The sequence below is a fragment of the Podarcis pityusensis genome, assembly GCF_964106645.2.
Source record: "Podarcis pityusensis genome assembly, chromosome: 15".
In the NCBI taxonomy this organism is placed as follows: domain Eukaryota; kingdom Metazoa; phylum Chordata; class Lepidosauria; order Squamata; family Lacertidae; genus Podarcis; species Podarcis pityusensis.
Window position 1 is genome coordinate 2,426,245 of NC_138040.1, and position 17,567 is coordinate 2,443,811.

The 17,567-nt window shown below is 48.3% G+C and overlaps 1 protein-coding gene across 2 annotated transcripts in view; it reads left to right on the plus strand.

Annotated features, from left to right (window-relative positions):
* The window catches only part of ABR (ABR activator of RhoGEF and GTPase), a 114,327-nt gene that overhangs the window by 8,238 nt on the left and 88,522 nt on the right, over positions 1-17,567 (plus strand). The window contains exon 1 of one of the 2 annotated variants that reach the window (XM_080982849.1): positions 12,469-12,884. The exons of the other annotated variant lie outside the window; for it this stretch is intronic. Coding sequence (XP_080838975.1) covers positions 12,824-12,884 — 61 coding nt within the window. The 5' untranslated portion in view covers positions 12,469-12,823. Of the gene's footprint in view, positions 1-12,468; positions 12,885-17,567 lie in introns of those variants that run through there. 2 annotated transcript variants of the gene reach the window in all.

Genomic DNA, 17,567 nt, shown 5'->3' on the forward strand with positions numbered 1-17,567 from the left:
CTTGCTTGCCCACGAATGCCTCCTTGAAGGCCTGCCCGCTTGCTCTCCACCCGTCCTTGGTGGAGCTGTGCCACTGCTGCCCTGGGGAGAGACTGGCCACGCCTCTCCTGCCAACGCAAACAGCCCTTGTTTATTGGGTGCGCTTGGGCTGTTGACTCAGGCAAGGAGGAGGATGTCCTCTGGCAGGGAAGCCAAGCTGGGCTGCTTGCCTCTAGGGCAACACGGCAGCTGCTACGCCCTGCGGGAGTGACATGCCTACATGTGTGTTTTTCTCAAGCTTGAGCCAGGAGTGGCAGGGAGGCAGAGCCCTTGGGGAAGGGCTGTAGCGTAGCGGTACAGCCCTCGCTTTTCATGCAGAAGGACCTGGCAGGATCTCTGGGTTCTGGAGAGCTGCTGGCAGTCAATGTAGGCGAAATAATAATAATAATAATAATAATAATAATAATAATAATAATTTTTTATTTATACCTTGCCCATCTGGCTAGGTTTCTCCAGCCACTCTGGGCGGCTTCCAACAGAATATTAAAATACAGTAGCCTATTAAACATTAAAAGCTTCCCTAAACAGGGCTGCCTTCAGATGTCTTCTAAAAGTCTGGTAGTTGTTTTTCTCTTTGACATCTGGTGGGAGGGAGTTCCACAGGGTGGGTGCCACCACTGAGAAGGCCCTCTGCCTGGTTCCCTGTAACTTGGCTTCTCGCAACGAGGGAACTGCCAGAAGGCCTTCAGCGCTGGACCTCAGTGTCCGGGCTGAACGATGGGGGTGGAGACGCTCCTTCAGGTATACGGGACAGAGGCCGTTTAGGGCTTTAAAGGTCAGCACCAACACTTTGAATTGTGCTCAGAAACATGCTCGGAAGCGATACTGAACTAGATGAACCCTTGCCATTTCAACCCCGAATTCAGAACCTTGAGGACTGGAAACTTGGTTTGTTTTTAGGGGAAGGGCAGTGGCTCAGTGGTAGAGCACCTAGATTCAATCTCCAGCATCTCTAGGTACGACTGGGAAGGACACCCTGTCTGAAATCCTGGAGAGCTGCTGCTGCCAGTCAGTGCGGACAGTATTAAACTAGATGGATCAGTGGTCTGACTCCCTATGTCATGTGCCAGTTGCTTTCTGTATTGGCCCCAAAGGATAGCAGATAAAAGATTTCCATCAGGGATGCTGCTGCAGTGGATTTTCTGCCTCTAAAGCGGGTTGGACTAGATGCCCTCTGAGGTTCTGTTCCGGGGGGTTGCCTCCTGATTGGAGCAACTCGTGCAGAGTTGCGGCAGGCCACCTCTTCTCTGAGGTCCTCATCCCAGCATGGGGAACGGTCAGAGTGACAATGGACAAATTATCCCTCCCCCAGTAGAGATGGATTGGCAGCAGACCAGAGCAGGCACTCTCGCAGAGTTGCAGCAGGTGAGCTCCTCTCTGGGTGCAGCCTTTGGGGCTCTGCCTTAAGTTACTTTTTTTTTTTAGGTGCATGATTTTGAACATGGTGCTTTAGAGGTGATTAGGAACGGTCTGGTTCCCTTTGACCTCTTGCTAAAGCAACTTCCTGATGTGTGCGTGCATTTGTGTCACCCCCTGTTTTAGTGTGTCATCCCTGAAGGGGCTTCCAAGGGCTGGGATCTGTACGGTTTCCGGGGGTCAGTTTGGAGCACAAGGGACACCCCTAGAGCAACACTCCCTAACCTGCTGCCCTCCAGATTATAATCATTACCATTTATTAAATTGTTATTATCGCCCTTCATCTGAAAATCGCAGCGCAGTTCACAACGTAAGAATACAAAATGAGAACTCAAAACACATTATGAAACGAAACAATAAACCCCCTTTTGTCAAACGCATTTAAAAGGCCGTAGATTGTTTAATTAGCCAAAGACCTGGGAGAAGAGGAATGCTTTTGCCTGGCACCTAAAGATATGGAGTGAAGGCGCTAGGAGAGCTTTTCTGGGGAGAGCGTTCCACAAGCAGGGAGCCACCACAGAAAAGGCCCCGTTTTCATGTTGCTGCCCTCTGGACCTCTCACGGAGGAGGCGCACAAAGAAGAGCCCCAGATGATGGATCTCAGGGTCTGGGGCTGTTCAAAAGGAGAGAGGCGGTCCTTGAGGGATTGCAAGTCCTGAGTCATTTAAAGCTTTATAGGTCAAAACCAGCGCTTTGAATTGGGCCCAGAAACCAATTGGCAGCCAGTGCCGTTGAGCTAGGATTGGCATTATATTCTCAAACCTTCTAGCCCTGGTGAAGCTTCTGAACTGTCTTCAGAGGCAGCCCTACGTATAACGCATTCACTAATCCAGCCTAGAGGTTACCAGAGCATAGACGGCAGAAGGAAGATTTCGTGGGACTCCTAGAGGGCAGCTGGCTGGGGAAGTCTGATGCTACTGAGGAACTCTTGCCTAAAAACTTCAGATGACCCATTGGTGATGCTCCTGTATACAGCATCTTCTCTCGGAGGCTGAGGGGACAGCTTGCAACGCTTTCAGAGCTGCCTGTGCTTTTCTCAGGAAACGGTGGTCTCTGCACTTGCCTCTGAGCGGCGTCCCTGCGGTTTTGCTGCCTCGCCCCCCTCAAAAGGAAGCGAAAGCCTTTTGCCGATGGTAAAAGCAGAAACGAGCTCCTGGAGGGCCGGGAAGGATGCTGTCTCATTTATCAAAACGATGATTATTATCTATTGCTTTTTTCAGATAAAAAAAGAAAAGAAAGCAAGTTGCAAGAAACGTCTATTAAAAGCAAGTGCAAAAAGCAGTGTAAAACACACCATAAGAAGAGCCTGCCGGATCAGGCCGGTTTCCCACCTGTTCCAGCTTCCTGTCTCCACAGTGGCCAAATTATTATTATTATTATTATTATTATTATTATTATTATTATTTATTTGTACCCTGCCCATCTGGCTGGGTCTCCCCAGCCACTCTGGGTGGCTTCCAACAAAGATTAAAAATACATTAAAATGTCACACATTAAAAACTTCCCTTCAGTCCCTAAGAACCTAGGAACCTAGATAGACTGTCTCTGGGCATGGAGGTTCCATCAGAGGAGCTCTGTAGCTGGATCAGACCAATGGCCCATCTAGGCCAGCATCCTGTTCCCACAGAGGCACCGAAGGAAAGCCCACAAGCAGGATCCAAGCAGCCCTCTCCCCTCCTGAGGTTTCCAGGAACTGGGATTCATTCTGCTATGGATTATTGTGTGTTTATCTTGCAAACCGCCCTGTGATCTTCAGCCGCTCTCCCCTCCTGCTAGTCGCCTCTGATAGCCCTCTCTTCCATGAAGTTGCCCATTTAAGTTTGGGGCCACCACAGCCTCCCATGGGAGCGAGTAATAGACATATATAAAAAAAACAGATCCGACAGCCCCAGCCCATCAGAAACTCCCAAGAGGGTGCAAAGGAGGGCCAGTGAAGGGTGTAGCCTGGGGAGGGAGTCCCAGGGGCCAGACAGAAGGGCCTTAAGGGCCGCACTTGACCCTGGGCCCAAGGCAGCTCAGAGACCCGCAAAACTCTCGCGTCAAGTTTCAAGTTGTTGGTTTTTAAAAAAGTGTTGTTTAGTGTATGCAAAAGTTCCTGGGCACACTTTTTTGCGTGTTTGGCCTAGGAGCCAAAGGCAGAAACTGGGAAAAAAGAGAACAGCAACCTTAAAAAATAATAAGAGTTTTAAAAGCAAGGTTTAAATGCATGATGAGGATACGTTTGGGCCTGTTCTTAATAGCCTGGACTTTCAGAGAAACCTAACCCCCAGACTCCCTTTTGGTGGCAATGTGACAGGCAGCTGTTCAACTGGTGAAGGGCTCCCTTTTTCTCCCTGGAGAGGGCTGGACCCATCTAAAAACTATTGCATGGATCCCTTTGGGCCACAAGGTGGCAGCCTGGAGCTTGTTAAGGGCAGAGAGGCCAGAGAGCTTCTCAAAAGTAACAATATATAATTTTACCGAACTGGACCTGTCCTTGGTGGCTTCCATTTCTGCCTTCTCGTTCCCCCACCAGTAATTGCCTGGGGTTCAGGGACCTTGTGGTAAAGAAGGGAAGGAGAGGATGGACTCTTTCTCTCTCTCTGTGTGTGTGCATTTTCTCGGCTCTTATTTTATTAGAGGTTTGCCTTCCATCGATTAGCTGTCTCTCCCCCTCTGCCTTTGCCGCAGCAATAAGAGTTTTGTCTTGGCCCTAGAACTGACCTCTGAAAGCCAGAAGGCACAGCGGAAGTGGAAAGCCTCCTGAGCATGCACAGAGGGTGTTTTAGCAGAGAGAGCCAGGCTTAGAAATTAACCAGGTGTGTTTTGCAATTGTGAGATCTCCACCTGGCTGGCCGCTCCAGCCTTCTTAAGCAAGTAAACAGAAGAACTTATTTTTGCATTTGTACCCCACCTTTTTATCCCGGGAGTACGTGGTTCATCCCCTTCCACAGTTAATCCTTACAACGACCCTGCAAGGTAGGTGAAGAGGCTGCGACTGACTCCAGGCTCACCCACTGAGCTTTGTGACTGAACGGGGATTCGAACCCTGATCTCCCAGGTGCTAGTGCGAAACTCTAACCACTACACCACACTGGCTTCCTATTGTACTTCTCCTATAGGGCAGCTGTATAAATTAAGTAGGTAAATAAATACAGTGGTACCTTGGTTCTCAAACTTAATCCTTTCCGGAAGTCCGTTCCAAAACCAAAGCATTCCAAAACCAAGGCGCACTTTCCCATAGAAAGTCATGCAAAATGGATTAATCAGTTCCAGGCTTTTAAAAACAACCCCTAAAACAGAAATTTAACATGAATTTTACTATATTAACGAGACCATGGATCCATAAAATGAAAGCAATAAACAGTGTACTTCAGTCACACAATCAATCAATCAATCCATCAATCAGCTGAACTGGGTTCCACACAGTCCCAAAAAGAGCCAACAAAACAAAACAAAACAAAACAAAACAAAACAAAACAAAACAAAACAAAACAAAACAAAACAAAACAAAACAAAAATAACAAAAACAGACAGACCTCAGCGTAAAACTCAAAATGGAAGTGTGGCACTCAAATCGGTAGCGTAAAACTCAAAACGCAGTACGTTTGGCTTCCGAAAACAGTTCGCAAATTGGAACACTTACTTCTGGGTTTGCAATGTTTGGGTTCCAAGTTGTTTGAGTACCAAGGCATTTGAGAACCAAGGTACCACTGTATGGGGAAAGCAAAATGTCACTTGGATGAAACCTGGGACCTTCTGCATACAAAACAGGGTTTGCACCCCTGAGCTGTGGCTCCCCCCCAAAAGTAAAGCCAGGATTCCAGTCCTCATGGTTCTGAATCAATGGCTGAACAGGAAAGGCTGTTGGTCCTTCCGGCTCAGTACTAGCAGCACTGACTGGCAGCATCCCTCCAGGGTTTCAGGAGGAGCCTTTCCCAGCCCCACTTGGCATGAAAAGCTGCCTCAGCTTTTTGCTCCCGTCCTTTTGCACTGACGTGAGTGGGCAAAGGAAGAACTCCGCCTTCTATCTGGAGTCAAGCCAGAGCCCATCTTGTCTGATGCTGCTTTCCCTACAGAGATAAAATTGGGTTCCTGCTGCTGACATAGGACGGGGCTGTAGCTTGGTGGTCAAGCACATCCTTTGCAAGCAGAAGAGCTTCCGTCCAGATCCCAGGCTGCCTCACTAGATCTGAAAAGTCCATAAAAGCAATTTGAAGCAACACAGCAAAACAGCCTTCGCCAAGCTGACGCCCTCCAGATGTTTTGAACTACAACTCCCAAAGCATCTGGAGGGTATCAGTTTGACAGAAGCTACAGGAACATAATTGCAGGCTGGCATTTTTGCGTTTAACTTCACGATGCCCCCCGGCCGGAAGTAGCTGCTCTCCTTAAAGTGTGGATGAATTTTATTTCTTTTATTTTATCAAATATGTATACCGCTTAATTGTAAATAAATAAAAACCCCAAACCCAGCAACCTCAAAGCAGTTTGTGAAAAGAATAAGACAATGAAATTATTAGTTTAGAAAAGCAGTTAAAAGCAACCATTAAGCCTATGGAGACTTGTAGAATGTTGATGTGCTTTTTAATCTGTTTTTGGTGTATTCCTCTTTTTAAAGTTTCAAGGTGATCTTGCAGGTGAACTGGTCCTAGGCTGTTAAGAGCCCTATATCCCAATGGGAACACTTTGGACTTGGACTAGGCCAGGTCTCTGAGCAGAGCTGGGATATGCTGACAGGTCTCACTCTATTATTATTTATTATTATTTTATTATTTACCAATTTCTTCAATTCATTAGTCTCTTGACCCCTGAGGAGCCTCCAAGCGTCTTCCAAAAATGCGGACATTGGGGAAATAAACTTATGTACCCCATCTCAGTCGGTAGAGCCTGAGGCTCTTCATCTCAAGGTTGTGGGTTCGAGCCCACATCGGGCAAAAGGTTCCTGCATTTCAGTGGGTTGGACTAGATGACCCTCGAGGTCCCCTCCAATTCAATGATAGAGCTTCCTGGATTATATTGGGCCAGTTGCGTGCTGTCTCTTCCCTCTCAACTTGGCCTTCTTCGGAGGGTTGTTGTGAGGAAAAAAATTTTTTTGGGGGGGGACACATCCCTGCCTGCCACCTTGAGTGCCTTGCAGTCAACTGATGGGCATGTCAGAATTAACCCCCGAAAAGGAATGAATGCGGATGAATGTGTGAATCTGCCTTTATTTCTGTCGTCTCTTGAGGATGAGAGTGGCGTTTGTGTACAGGCAACCACCACCACCACCATCATCACTTTTAATTTGTATACAGTGGTACCTCGGGTTACATACGCTTCAGGTTACAGACTCCGCTAACCCAGAAATAGTGCTTCAGGTTAAGAACTTTGCTTCAGGATGAGAACAGAAATCGGGCTCCCGCAGCGCGGCAGCAGCAGGAGGCCCCATTAGCTAAAGTGGTGCTTCAGGTTAAGAACAGTTTCAGGTTAAGAACGGACCTCCGGAACGAATTAAGTACTTAACCTGAGGTACCACTGTACCGCCTTTCTATCTTACAATACTCAAGCTGAAGAAACAAAGAATGTACAGTTTATAACAATCTACAGTGGTACCTTGGGGTAAGTACTTAATTCGTTCCGGAGGTCCGTTCTTAACCTGAAACTGTTTTTAACCTGAAGCACCACTTTAGCTAATGGGGCCTCCTGCTGCTGCTGCTGCTGCTGCACTGCCGGAGCACAATTTCTGTTCTCATCCTGAAGCAAAGTTCTTCACCTGAAGCACTATTTCTGGGTTAGCGGAGTCTGTAACCTGAAGCGTATGTAAACCGAGGTACCACTGTAATGCAATACAAAAATGCGATAGTAAAGCAGCTTTAAAATAAGCAATCTACATTCAACTATCATTAGAATAGTATAGAATAATAATATCAGCATATAAAAATGAAACAGAAACCCACTCTTAACAATTACAATAAATAATTTTGAAACTGCAATCAATAAAACAGCGGCAAGCCACGGTACATAAAATAATACAATACAAATTGAGAAGCAGAGACTGGAGGGTGGAGCAAGGCAGGTGGAAGAAGAAGAGAGTAAAGACACTGTCCTGATCCGTCTCCTTTGTGCAGGCATCTTTGGCTGCTAATTATGGCACGTTCTCCCCCCCGCCGCCTTTTCCCACCTTCTGCTGTTGATTCATTGCCACCCTCCCTCGTGACTCACTTGGAGGGTGTTGAGAGGCACTGCCAGTCAGTGAGTGAGGTGGCAGAGGAGAAGTGGGGGGGGGGAGAGATCACCCTTGGGAGAGTCAGGCAGCCGGCAGTTTTCATACAATTGTAGAATCGGAAGGGACCCTGGGGTCATCTAGTCCAACCCCCCGCAATGCAGGAATCTCAACTCAAGCATCCAGGACAATCCAACCTGTGCTTAAAAACCTCCAAGGAGAGAGAGTCCGCAACCTCCCAAGGGAGTCCATTCCGCTGTCAAACTGCTCTCACTGTCAGAAAGTTCTTCCTGACGTTCAGTCAGAATCTCCTTTCTTCTCACTTGAAGCCATGGGTTCGAGTCCCGCCCTCCAGAAGAAAACAAACTTGGTGGATCCAAATCTTTTGCCATTCTCCCTTATCTCCTGGTTTCGGATCCTCATTTTTGGATGCCCCCCCCCCAAAGGATCAGGGCGCCGTTGGCTAGATCTATTCCAATAATAATCCCTTTTTTATGATAATTTTTATTAGTTTTCTAATATTCTGAAATCCTGATATTTTGCCATTCTCAAACGTCGTTTGGCATGAAATCTTTTGATAAAGGGTGGTATAGAAATTGAATAAATACTACTACTAATAATTTATAGATCTATGTTATTTATTATTACTTATATATTTCAATTACATCCCTGTTTTCCTCAAAGAAGCGCAAGGTGGCGTTCAGTCTCCCTCCTCCCCATTTGGTCCTCTCAACAACCCTGTGAGGTCGGATAGGCTGAGAAGGATAGGGACTGACCCGAGGCCACATCCAGTGAGCTCCATGGCCAAGCAGGGATTTGAACCTTGGTCTCCTGGGTCCTAGTCCAGGACTCTAACCACTACACCACACTGACTCAGGTTCTCTCCCCAAGCCTTGCGACCCAAAGCTGTTCTGTCGAGGTGTGCTGGTTTTGATCACTTGCTCTGGTATAATAATATCCTCTAAATCTGACTTTGCCATTTCAAGGGGACAATACTGTGTGTGTGTGTGTGTGTGTGTGTGTGTGTGTGTGTTATTTTTAATCTTTGTTTTAATGTATTTTTAATCTTTGTTGGAAGCCGCCCAGAGTGCCTGGGGAAACCCAGCCAGATGGGCGGGGTACAAATTAATTATTGTTATTGTCATTATTATTGTTTTTGTTGTTTTTGTTATTATTATTATTATTAATTTTATTTTGAAAAGGGAGTCAGTGTTCCAGGACTGTTGGGGTTCCTGCCTGCCTGCCTGCCTCCTTTTTATCTTCGGATAAGCATTTGTGTGGGCTTGTAGTAAAGCTCCTCGGCCAGTGGGCAGCCCATGATAGTGATGCTTGAAATCCCCAGGAACAGGGGTCGTCAACCAGGGGCCCCCGGGTGCTGTGGCGCCCACGAGGGCTTCCCTGGGTCTCCTAGGCAGGTGTGCCAACTCTTCAGCTTTCATATGAAAAGGAGGGGAAAGTCCTAGTGAAAGGATCCCAGAACTCTGTACAGAGAAGGCTTTTCCTTCCTTGGAGGTTTTTAATCAGAGGTTGGCATGGCCCTCCGTCGGGGATGCTTGGGTTGAGATTCCTGCATTGCAGGGGGTTGGGCTGGATGACCACCAGGGGTCCCTTTCCCACTCTACCGTAATTCTGCGATTCTATCCTTGCTGCAAATATCCTGCTGGTGTTCCCCGAGACGTCTGCCTGGGTGGGAGATGCAGAGGCAAAGGTGGAGGGGAGCAGCCCCATGCCGGCGCTTTGCCTCCAGCACGGACTGGCCGACAGCGCTCTTGTCAAGGGCAGCCTCTGCGCCGCAACGCTTGGCCGACACTGTGACATATTGGGGTTGATGGCTCCCTGGCGCTTGCGTTTCCTTGGGCTAAACGTAGAGATGGGGGGGGGGGAGAGCGGAGCCGACCTCCTCCTGGCTCCTGGTCTGTTGCCACGGTGGGTGTGGCGTTCTCCATGTTGAACGGCGAAAGCTGCTTACTCCAGGATTCGCTACATCGGTCTCATCAAAGCCAGTGCGGTGTGCTCTGACTGGCAGCTGCTCTCCGGGGCCCCAAACAGAGACTCCCTTACTGGAGACCCTTGTCTAGGTGGAGATCAAAGTTGGGGGCCTTCTGCATGCCAAACAGCTGCCCTGGTCGCCAGATTCTGTTCTCTGCCCCCCGGGGAGAGAAAACATGGACGGCTTGGGAAAGGCAGAAATGCGGATTGGTATTCTGGTGTTTTAAAAATTCATTTTAATTTATTGCATTTGTACCCCAAGGAGTTCAGGGTGGTATGTACAGTGGTACCTCAGGTTACATACGCTTCAGGTTACATATGCTTCAGGTTACAGACTCCGCTAACCCAGAAATAGTGCTTCAGGTTAAGAACTTTGCTTCAGGATGAGAACAGAAATCGTGCTCCGGCGGCACGGCAGCAGCAGGAGGCCCCATTAGCTAAAGTTGTGCTTCAGGTTAAAAACAGTTTCAGGTTAAGAACGGACCTCTGGAACGAATTAAGTTCTTAACCTGAGGTACCACTGTACGTGGTCTTCCTCCTCTCCTCCTTTGATTCTCACAACAACCTTGTGAGGTAGGTTAGGCTGAGAGTCTGTGACAGGCCCAAGGCCACACACCCTGTGATAGTTTCATGGCTGAGTGGGGAATTCGAACCCAGGCCTCCCAGGGCCTAGCCTGATGCTCTAACCTCTAGAGCACACCCTGCTGGGCTGCATCAGGCCACAGCTCCAGGGCAGGGCAGCTGCCTGGCATGCAGAAGGTCCCACGGTTCAAGCTCCAGTTAGGTCTGTATGGGCACCATAGATTTAAAGCACAAACCTAGACAGCATCTCGAAAAGCAGAGACATCACCTTGCCAACAAAGGTCCGTATAGTTAAAGCTATGGTTTTCCCAGTAGTGATGTATGGAAGTGAGAGCTGGACCATAAAGAAGGCTGATCGCCGAAGAATGGGTGCTTTTGAATTCTGGTGCTGAAGGAGACTCTTGAGAGTCCCATGGACTGCAAGAAGATGAAACCTCTCCATTCTGAAGGAAATCAGCCCTGAGTGCTCACTGGAAGGACAGATCCTGAAGCTGAGGCTCCAAGACTTTGGCCACCTCATGAGAAGAGATGACTCCCTGGAAAAGACCCTGATGTCAGGAAAGATAGAGGGCACAAGGAGAAGGGGACGACAAGATGGTGGGACAGTGTTCTCGAAGCTACCAGCATGAGTTTGACCAAACTGCGGGAGGCAGTGGAAGACAGGAGTGCCTGGCGTGCTCTGGTCCAGGGGGTCACAAAGAGTCGGATATGACTAAACGACTAAACAACGACAACAACGTCCTCACCCTAAGGAATCCTGGGAACTGTGGTTCAAGGGTGCCTAGACTGTCCTCGGCCATTAAGGCCAGAGGTCAGGGGTGATGGGACTTATAGTTCATCCACATCTGCACCCACAGGGTTCCCTGCCCTGTAGCCAAGGAGTTTGTTCAGCAAAGTGGATATTCCTCATCGAAACCTGGGATGAGGAACCCTGGCCATTTTTTGAGGCCTTGACAGACTCCAGCTCCCATCAGCCCTGTGAGGCAGGATGGTCGGCAGCCAGAGAGGATGATGGGAGTTGTAGTTCAGGAGCCTCAGGAGGGCCACAGAATGGCTACTCCTGGTACCTATCAGGATAGCTCAGGTGGAGAACACTTGGGTTTCACAATCCATGGTGGAGCCTCCAGAGATAGAGGTAGTCTGCCTCTGAACTCCACATGTTGGGGGATGAACTCTAAGGGAGGGTTGTTGCTTTTCTGCCTGAGGCAGGGAGTTTTCCTCAGCCCAACCTCGGGATGCCTTCAGGGATCGAACCTGGAACCTTCTGCATGCCAAGCAGGTCTGATCCTTCCCCAAAGTGCAAGGTGAGATTCTAGCCCTCATGATTCTGAAAACAGGGTTGAAATAGGAGCATAGGAAGCTGCCTTCTACTGAGTCATATTTCAGGGTTGTCTACACTGGCTGGCAGCAGCTCCCTGGGGTTGGGGGGATGTCTCTTAGCCCCACTGGGAGCTGAAGCCGGAACCTTTTGCATGCAAAGCAGCTGCTCTCCCACTGAACTCCCTGGAAAAATAAAATAAAAATCTAGTCCTCAAAGTTCTGAATTAAGGATGGGTTTCAGTAGATTGAGGCAGTGGTCCATCTAGCTCAGTATTGTCAGCCTTTACTGGCAGCGTCTCTCCAGGGTCTGAGACAGGGTTCTGCCCCAGCGGCTCTTCCCTTGGAATCATGACGCTAGTCCTCATGATTTGAAATAAAAAGACGCTTCAAGCAGAGGAAGCTGTTTTCTACCGCATTAACTTGCTGGTCCATGTAGCTCTGTACTGCCCGCACTGGCTGGCAGCAGCTCTCCAGGGGTTTTAGGAAGGGACGTCCCCAGCCCTGCCTGGAGCTGCTGTTGGAACCTGAACCCAGGACCCTCTGCACGCAATGCTGATGTTCTAACCCCTCGGCTGCAGCCCACCCCCGAACATGCATCTCCCTCCAGAGGGGCGAGAGCCTGAGACGGCCTGCCTGCCTGTGTGTGTGTCTCCCTTTTCCCCAGACACCCTCCGCAGGGCACTGGCGGCTCCCCTCCCTCTCTACCCCTCCCCATCTTGTGCCTCCATCTCCCTCCCTTGCGTAAGGGAGCATTGGGGGAGCACTTGTGCGCTCGCCATTGGTGGGCAGGGCTCTCGCTCCCCCTCAAACCCTGGGAAGAAAGTTGCCTTCTCTCTATTCCCCCCACCCAACACAGCACCTCCCTACCCCACCTCCAAACACACACACACACACACACACACACACACACACACTGGGCTGTCACATCTCCAGCGCCACCCCTGCCAGCGAGCATGTGAGCTCCATCCTGACTGCCTCCCTTTTCATCCTCTCATCCTCTCCCTCCCTGGCAGCTTCCTGAACGCTTCCACCTTTTTCCCCCGCCGCTCAGTGCTCTCCCTGAAGCTGCACTGTTTATCTCTGTGTCCGTTTCTTATCTCCCCCAATTTTTTATTTTTTTTAAGAGAACCCAGCTTCCAAATCGCACCCCTCTTCCCGGCGTCGTGCGCCTCCACATTTCGGCTCCCCAACTCCCCTCCCCAACCCCTCTCCCTTTGTTTAGAGATGCTCTCCTGCCGGAGGTTTTGATGGTTCTCCCGGCAACATCATCATCATCACTATCGCTGAATTAGGATGGAGCCCTTGAGCCAGCGGGGACCTCCGCGCCTCTCCTGGATCGACACCCTCTATAGCAGTACGTGCCTTGCGCTCTTCGTGCCTCGCCCCCCCAATCTTTGGGGGAGTGCGTGTGTGTATGGGGGTGGAGAGAGAGGAAACAGGGGTCTTCTCGCTTGCCCCAGGGGTACCAGCTTTCGTTGGCGTTCTGTGTCGTCGCCAGGCGGGCGACTGGTTGGCATTTGGGCTCTCCCTCGCTTCTTTTAAAATGGGGTGGGGGGGTGGGAGAGTGTGTGTGCACGCCAGCAAAACCATTGCCCTCCCTCATCTCCCCACCCCCCCCATTTTGCTATCCAACATTTCTGATTTGCATGCGCCGTGGCTGGCCTCGTAAAATACCTGCTTTGGGAAGTCTGGAGCGGGTTACATAAACCCGCCAGGGCTGTTGATACCCTGATGTGGCAAAGGAGGGAGGGAAAAGGAGAAAGAGGATGCAAAATTGGGGTGGGGTGACCATCCACTGAGATTCCCCACCCCCCAAAAAGAGAAAAACCTGTGGGTTTTACTTCCAGTTGAATCTCTCTGAAATTAATGCCCCCTTAAAATGCAGCTTGATTCTACACCAACATCCCCCTCCTGAGTTTGCTTCACACTCCTGACACCCCGGTTTGAGCTGCTTGGCCTTTTCGTTCCCCTAACCTCCCCCCAACTTCCTTGGGGACCCCTCTGCCCGCCCCGGACTGTGATGTAAAGAAATTTGGAAAGGGGGGGGAGTGTTGGTTAGCTGGCGAGATCAGCACAGCAGGTGTGATCTGCTTACACAACTGAGCTTGACTTTCTCTTCCTGGCTCCCTGCATCCAGCCTCCATCTTTCCCTCCTTGCTTTTGGGGTTCCAGCCTTGGAACGTCCTCTGTTCCCCCCAAAACCACATTAGTGGGGGGTCTCGAGCATTTTTTTGGGTGCAGAGCCAGGTGGCAAAGCAGGACAGGCGACGTCAGAAGCCAGCCGTGAGATGAATTCTGATCCTTGAGACTTTTCAGAAATCCTATCAATAACAGGGTTTATATAGCGGCCCCATGGCATTCAAAAGTGTGCCATCCTTTCACAACAAGCCTGCCAGGTAGGTTAGAGTAGTATTATTCCTCATACTGCAGGTGTGGACACTGAGGCCAATTCAATACGGACGGAATTCATGCCGGGGGAAATATTTGATTGGCAGGGGCTTCCTGCTGGGAAATTAGCCGCCATTCTAATCCAAGACACCTTCCCAAGAGCCAGTTTGATAGTTAAATTTCTTGAGGTAGGACAGGGCAGAGATCCAGGTTCGAATCCCAGCTGAGCTGTTGAATCTCACTTAGTGTGCCATTGGGGCAGTTTATCAGCTTATCCTACCTTGCAGGGTGCTTGTACGACAGGTTGGGATGAGAGAGAGAGAGAGAACACAGTATACACCACTGCAACTTTCTTGGAGGGAGGCTGGGATGATAATGTAACAAATGTAATTAAAAAAATAAAAATAAAAATGGCAAGTCTGCAATAGAAATAGTTCCTCTGGACATATGCAAAGTGCCTTTCTTCCCCAGGCTCAAGGGTTTGTGATTAAAGCAGAAAGATTTAGGATGGTGGAGCTGATGTGATGCTCAAAAGCAAACCTCTTTCTTCCCCGTTGAACTGGACCTCAGTCTCTTCCCCAGCCCTGAAAATTCAGAATTGTGGTTGATAATAAGGGTTTGGAAAACAGACCTGGCTCCAGCAGAGTGTTTTATAAATGTGCAAATCTACAGTATGCTCAGACATTTTGGGTTCGCGTTGTGCTTTGGCATTTGGGAAGTCTCAGGTGTGATAAATGTCTTGCTGGTTTTAAGGGTTAAGGGAGCCATCTACATTTTTAATGAAACATGAAATGAAATCAACAACATTTAAAAAGCAGGCTCCTCTCCTCTGCTTCATTAACTCAGCTTCTCTGTTGCCCAAGTAACCGAAGTTCTTTGAGTGGTTATTTTTCTGTGCTGTTAAGTATATATTTATATATGTATTTCACGCATGCTTTGTTGTACTTGACTACAAGGCCCATCTACTCCAACCCCCTTGCAATGCAGAAATCTCTTTGCCCGATGTGGGACTCAAATCCACAGCCCTGAGATCAAGAGTCTGTCTACTCCTCCTTTAGGCTGGTGGCCAACGCTGTTTCCTGTGGCAGTGAGTTCCACAGTTCAGCTCAGTGCTAAGTCCTTCCTTTTCTCAGTGCTTAACCTCCCACCATTCACCATTATTATTATTTTAATTATCATTTAATAATAGTATTTCTATACTGCTCTTCATCTGAGGATCACAGGGTGGTTTCCAGTATATAAACAATATCCCCACACAGTTGCTCACAGTTTAAAAGGCCATAGATTGGCTAGTGAAACAAAGGCCTGGAGAAGAGGAATGTTTTTGCCCGGTGTCTAAAGATATGCAACGAAGGCACCAGACGGGCCTTCCTGGGGAGAGCAATCCACGTTCATAAAAGTGTTTCTATACCAATACTACTAAATCCAGAATTTAGCACTGCAGGCACCTAAGAGACAAAACAGAATGAGGATTCTGTCTTGACAATCAAATTTATATTTAATGGCCAGTTGCAATCTTCTCTTCCCAAGCTTTAATGGCACCTATCTTGGCTTAAGCTAAACCAGTTTACTGGTTCAGACCCTACATGGAACTGTAAGATATCTACGCTAAAATCAGAAGTGGGGTAGAGGAGAAAGCACACGGGAACAAGGCTTAATCCTGGCCCCATACACTGTTGTCACCGCACTATCGAGATGCCTGACTCTGGCCTAAGACAGAAATGCAGTCAATCAGTTAGGTAGCGTCTAAGCCGTTTACAAGTATAAAAGTGACTGCAAAATTAAGATATAAACACTCACCATAAAGTGATTCCACCAAACATTTTTTTTAAAGTGTCCACAATTAAAGTGTGGAATAAACATGCACACAGCACAACAAACTAAACCGGTCAAAACAGCAATTTGAAACAGGAGTTTCAGGTCAGGAGATGCAAACAGCTGCATCTTTCCCTGCGGTTTCATTGACAGACTGGCATGTGGGAGGCCTGATTTTTAAATTCTTCCCTTGCCATTGACTCACAGGAGAGCTTTTCCCAGGCAGGGAGGGTGGGGAGGTGTTTGTGTGTGTTTTGCATACAGGTGTTGTTCATATTGGCGCTTAAAAACCGTAGAGAGAGATACTTTTAGGTATAAATGAAAGACCTTCTGGGAATTGTAGTTCTGGGAGGAGTATAGGGGTCTCCTACCAACTCTGAGCACCCTTAACAAACTACAGCTCCCAGAATTCTTTGGGGGAAACGGGGACTATTCAAAGTGAAGATGGGGCCCATGCCAGAGCAATAGTATGAAAGCTAGAGCTGGAAACGTAGGCTGAGTGGTTTAATAATTATATTGGAAAACTGTTACATTCAGATACAAGGAAATTCAGAAGGGAGGGACTAGAGGAAGTCAGGTAACATGATGATAAAGTTGGATTTTTAAATGATTAAGTTTGTTTGTGTTGTTTATCTGTTTGCTGTTATTTTTTATAGATGCATTTTTTCTTATTTTTTTAGTTTTTGTTTTGGTTTGTTCTTTGGTTGTGCAACATTTGTTGCAGTATGTGTTATAATTGTATAAAACCTAATAAAAATTATTAAAATAAAAAAAAGGAAACAGGCTGAGGGCGAGTAGTAAATAATAATGTTTGTTGCTTGCAGCAGGTTAGACTGGCTGTCCCTCCCAACGCTACAGTTCTGTGGTTCCGATAATAGCAAAAAGAATAATTCCTGCCACCTTTTAGACAAATGAACCACAGAAGAGGCCCTCTATCTTGTTGCACTCTCTCTCTCACACACACACACACAGACACACCAGCAACATCTCCTGTGGGAGATGCTTGGAGGAAGGGCCTCTGATGGTGGTCCAGGCAGGTGTGTCTCTTCCTGGCTCAGAGCTCATGCTCTTCACCCTCACGCCAGACCAGCTGGTCTGGCTGAAGCATCTGTCCTGTTTTCGACTGCAGTTACTCCTGACAATCCGTTGTTTTAACGTTTGACTTGGCTGCTGCCAACTTCAGCCTCCCTCCTTGTTACGAAACAGGACATTAGAGAGGTTTTTTAAACAGGGATTTACTTTTTTGCTGTTGCTTTGGAGTGGCAGGGAATGGATATCGACGTGGAAGGAAATTGGAGGGAGGAGTGTGAGGTCTGTTGCTTCTCCCTGTAGATCTGACGTTGTGTTTTAAGGGGGGGTGGCCCTCCAGAAATCAAGAAGAGCAGAAAAGCCTGGGTGCTGGATCAGGTCTAGCCTAGCATCCTGTCCTCACGGTGGCTAACCCAGTGCAGGATTTGACCATGTACTGCGCTCACTGATGGCAAGTGAAGTCCTGTGGTGAGTGAGGGCAGTGGGCACCAGAAGATCAGGCACTGACCGGTGGAGATGGACCATGGCTTTATCTATCTCCACGAATTTGTCTAAACCACTAAATTGGTTGAGCATCACTAACTCTTGTGGAATACAGCTCCCATCATCGTTGCGCATGGGCCATGCGGGAGCATGTAGAGTCCCACACAACTCTTCCCCAATGGCGACTTTAAGAAACAGTTCCTTATTTAATACGGTTTAGTACTCAGTGAGAAACTGGTGGCTACGAAATATGGAACCGTTCCCTGAAACAAGGAAGAGATGGATAAGCAATGTTTTCCACTGCCCTCAAATTTATTATTAT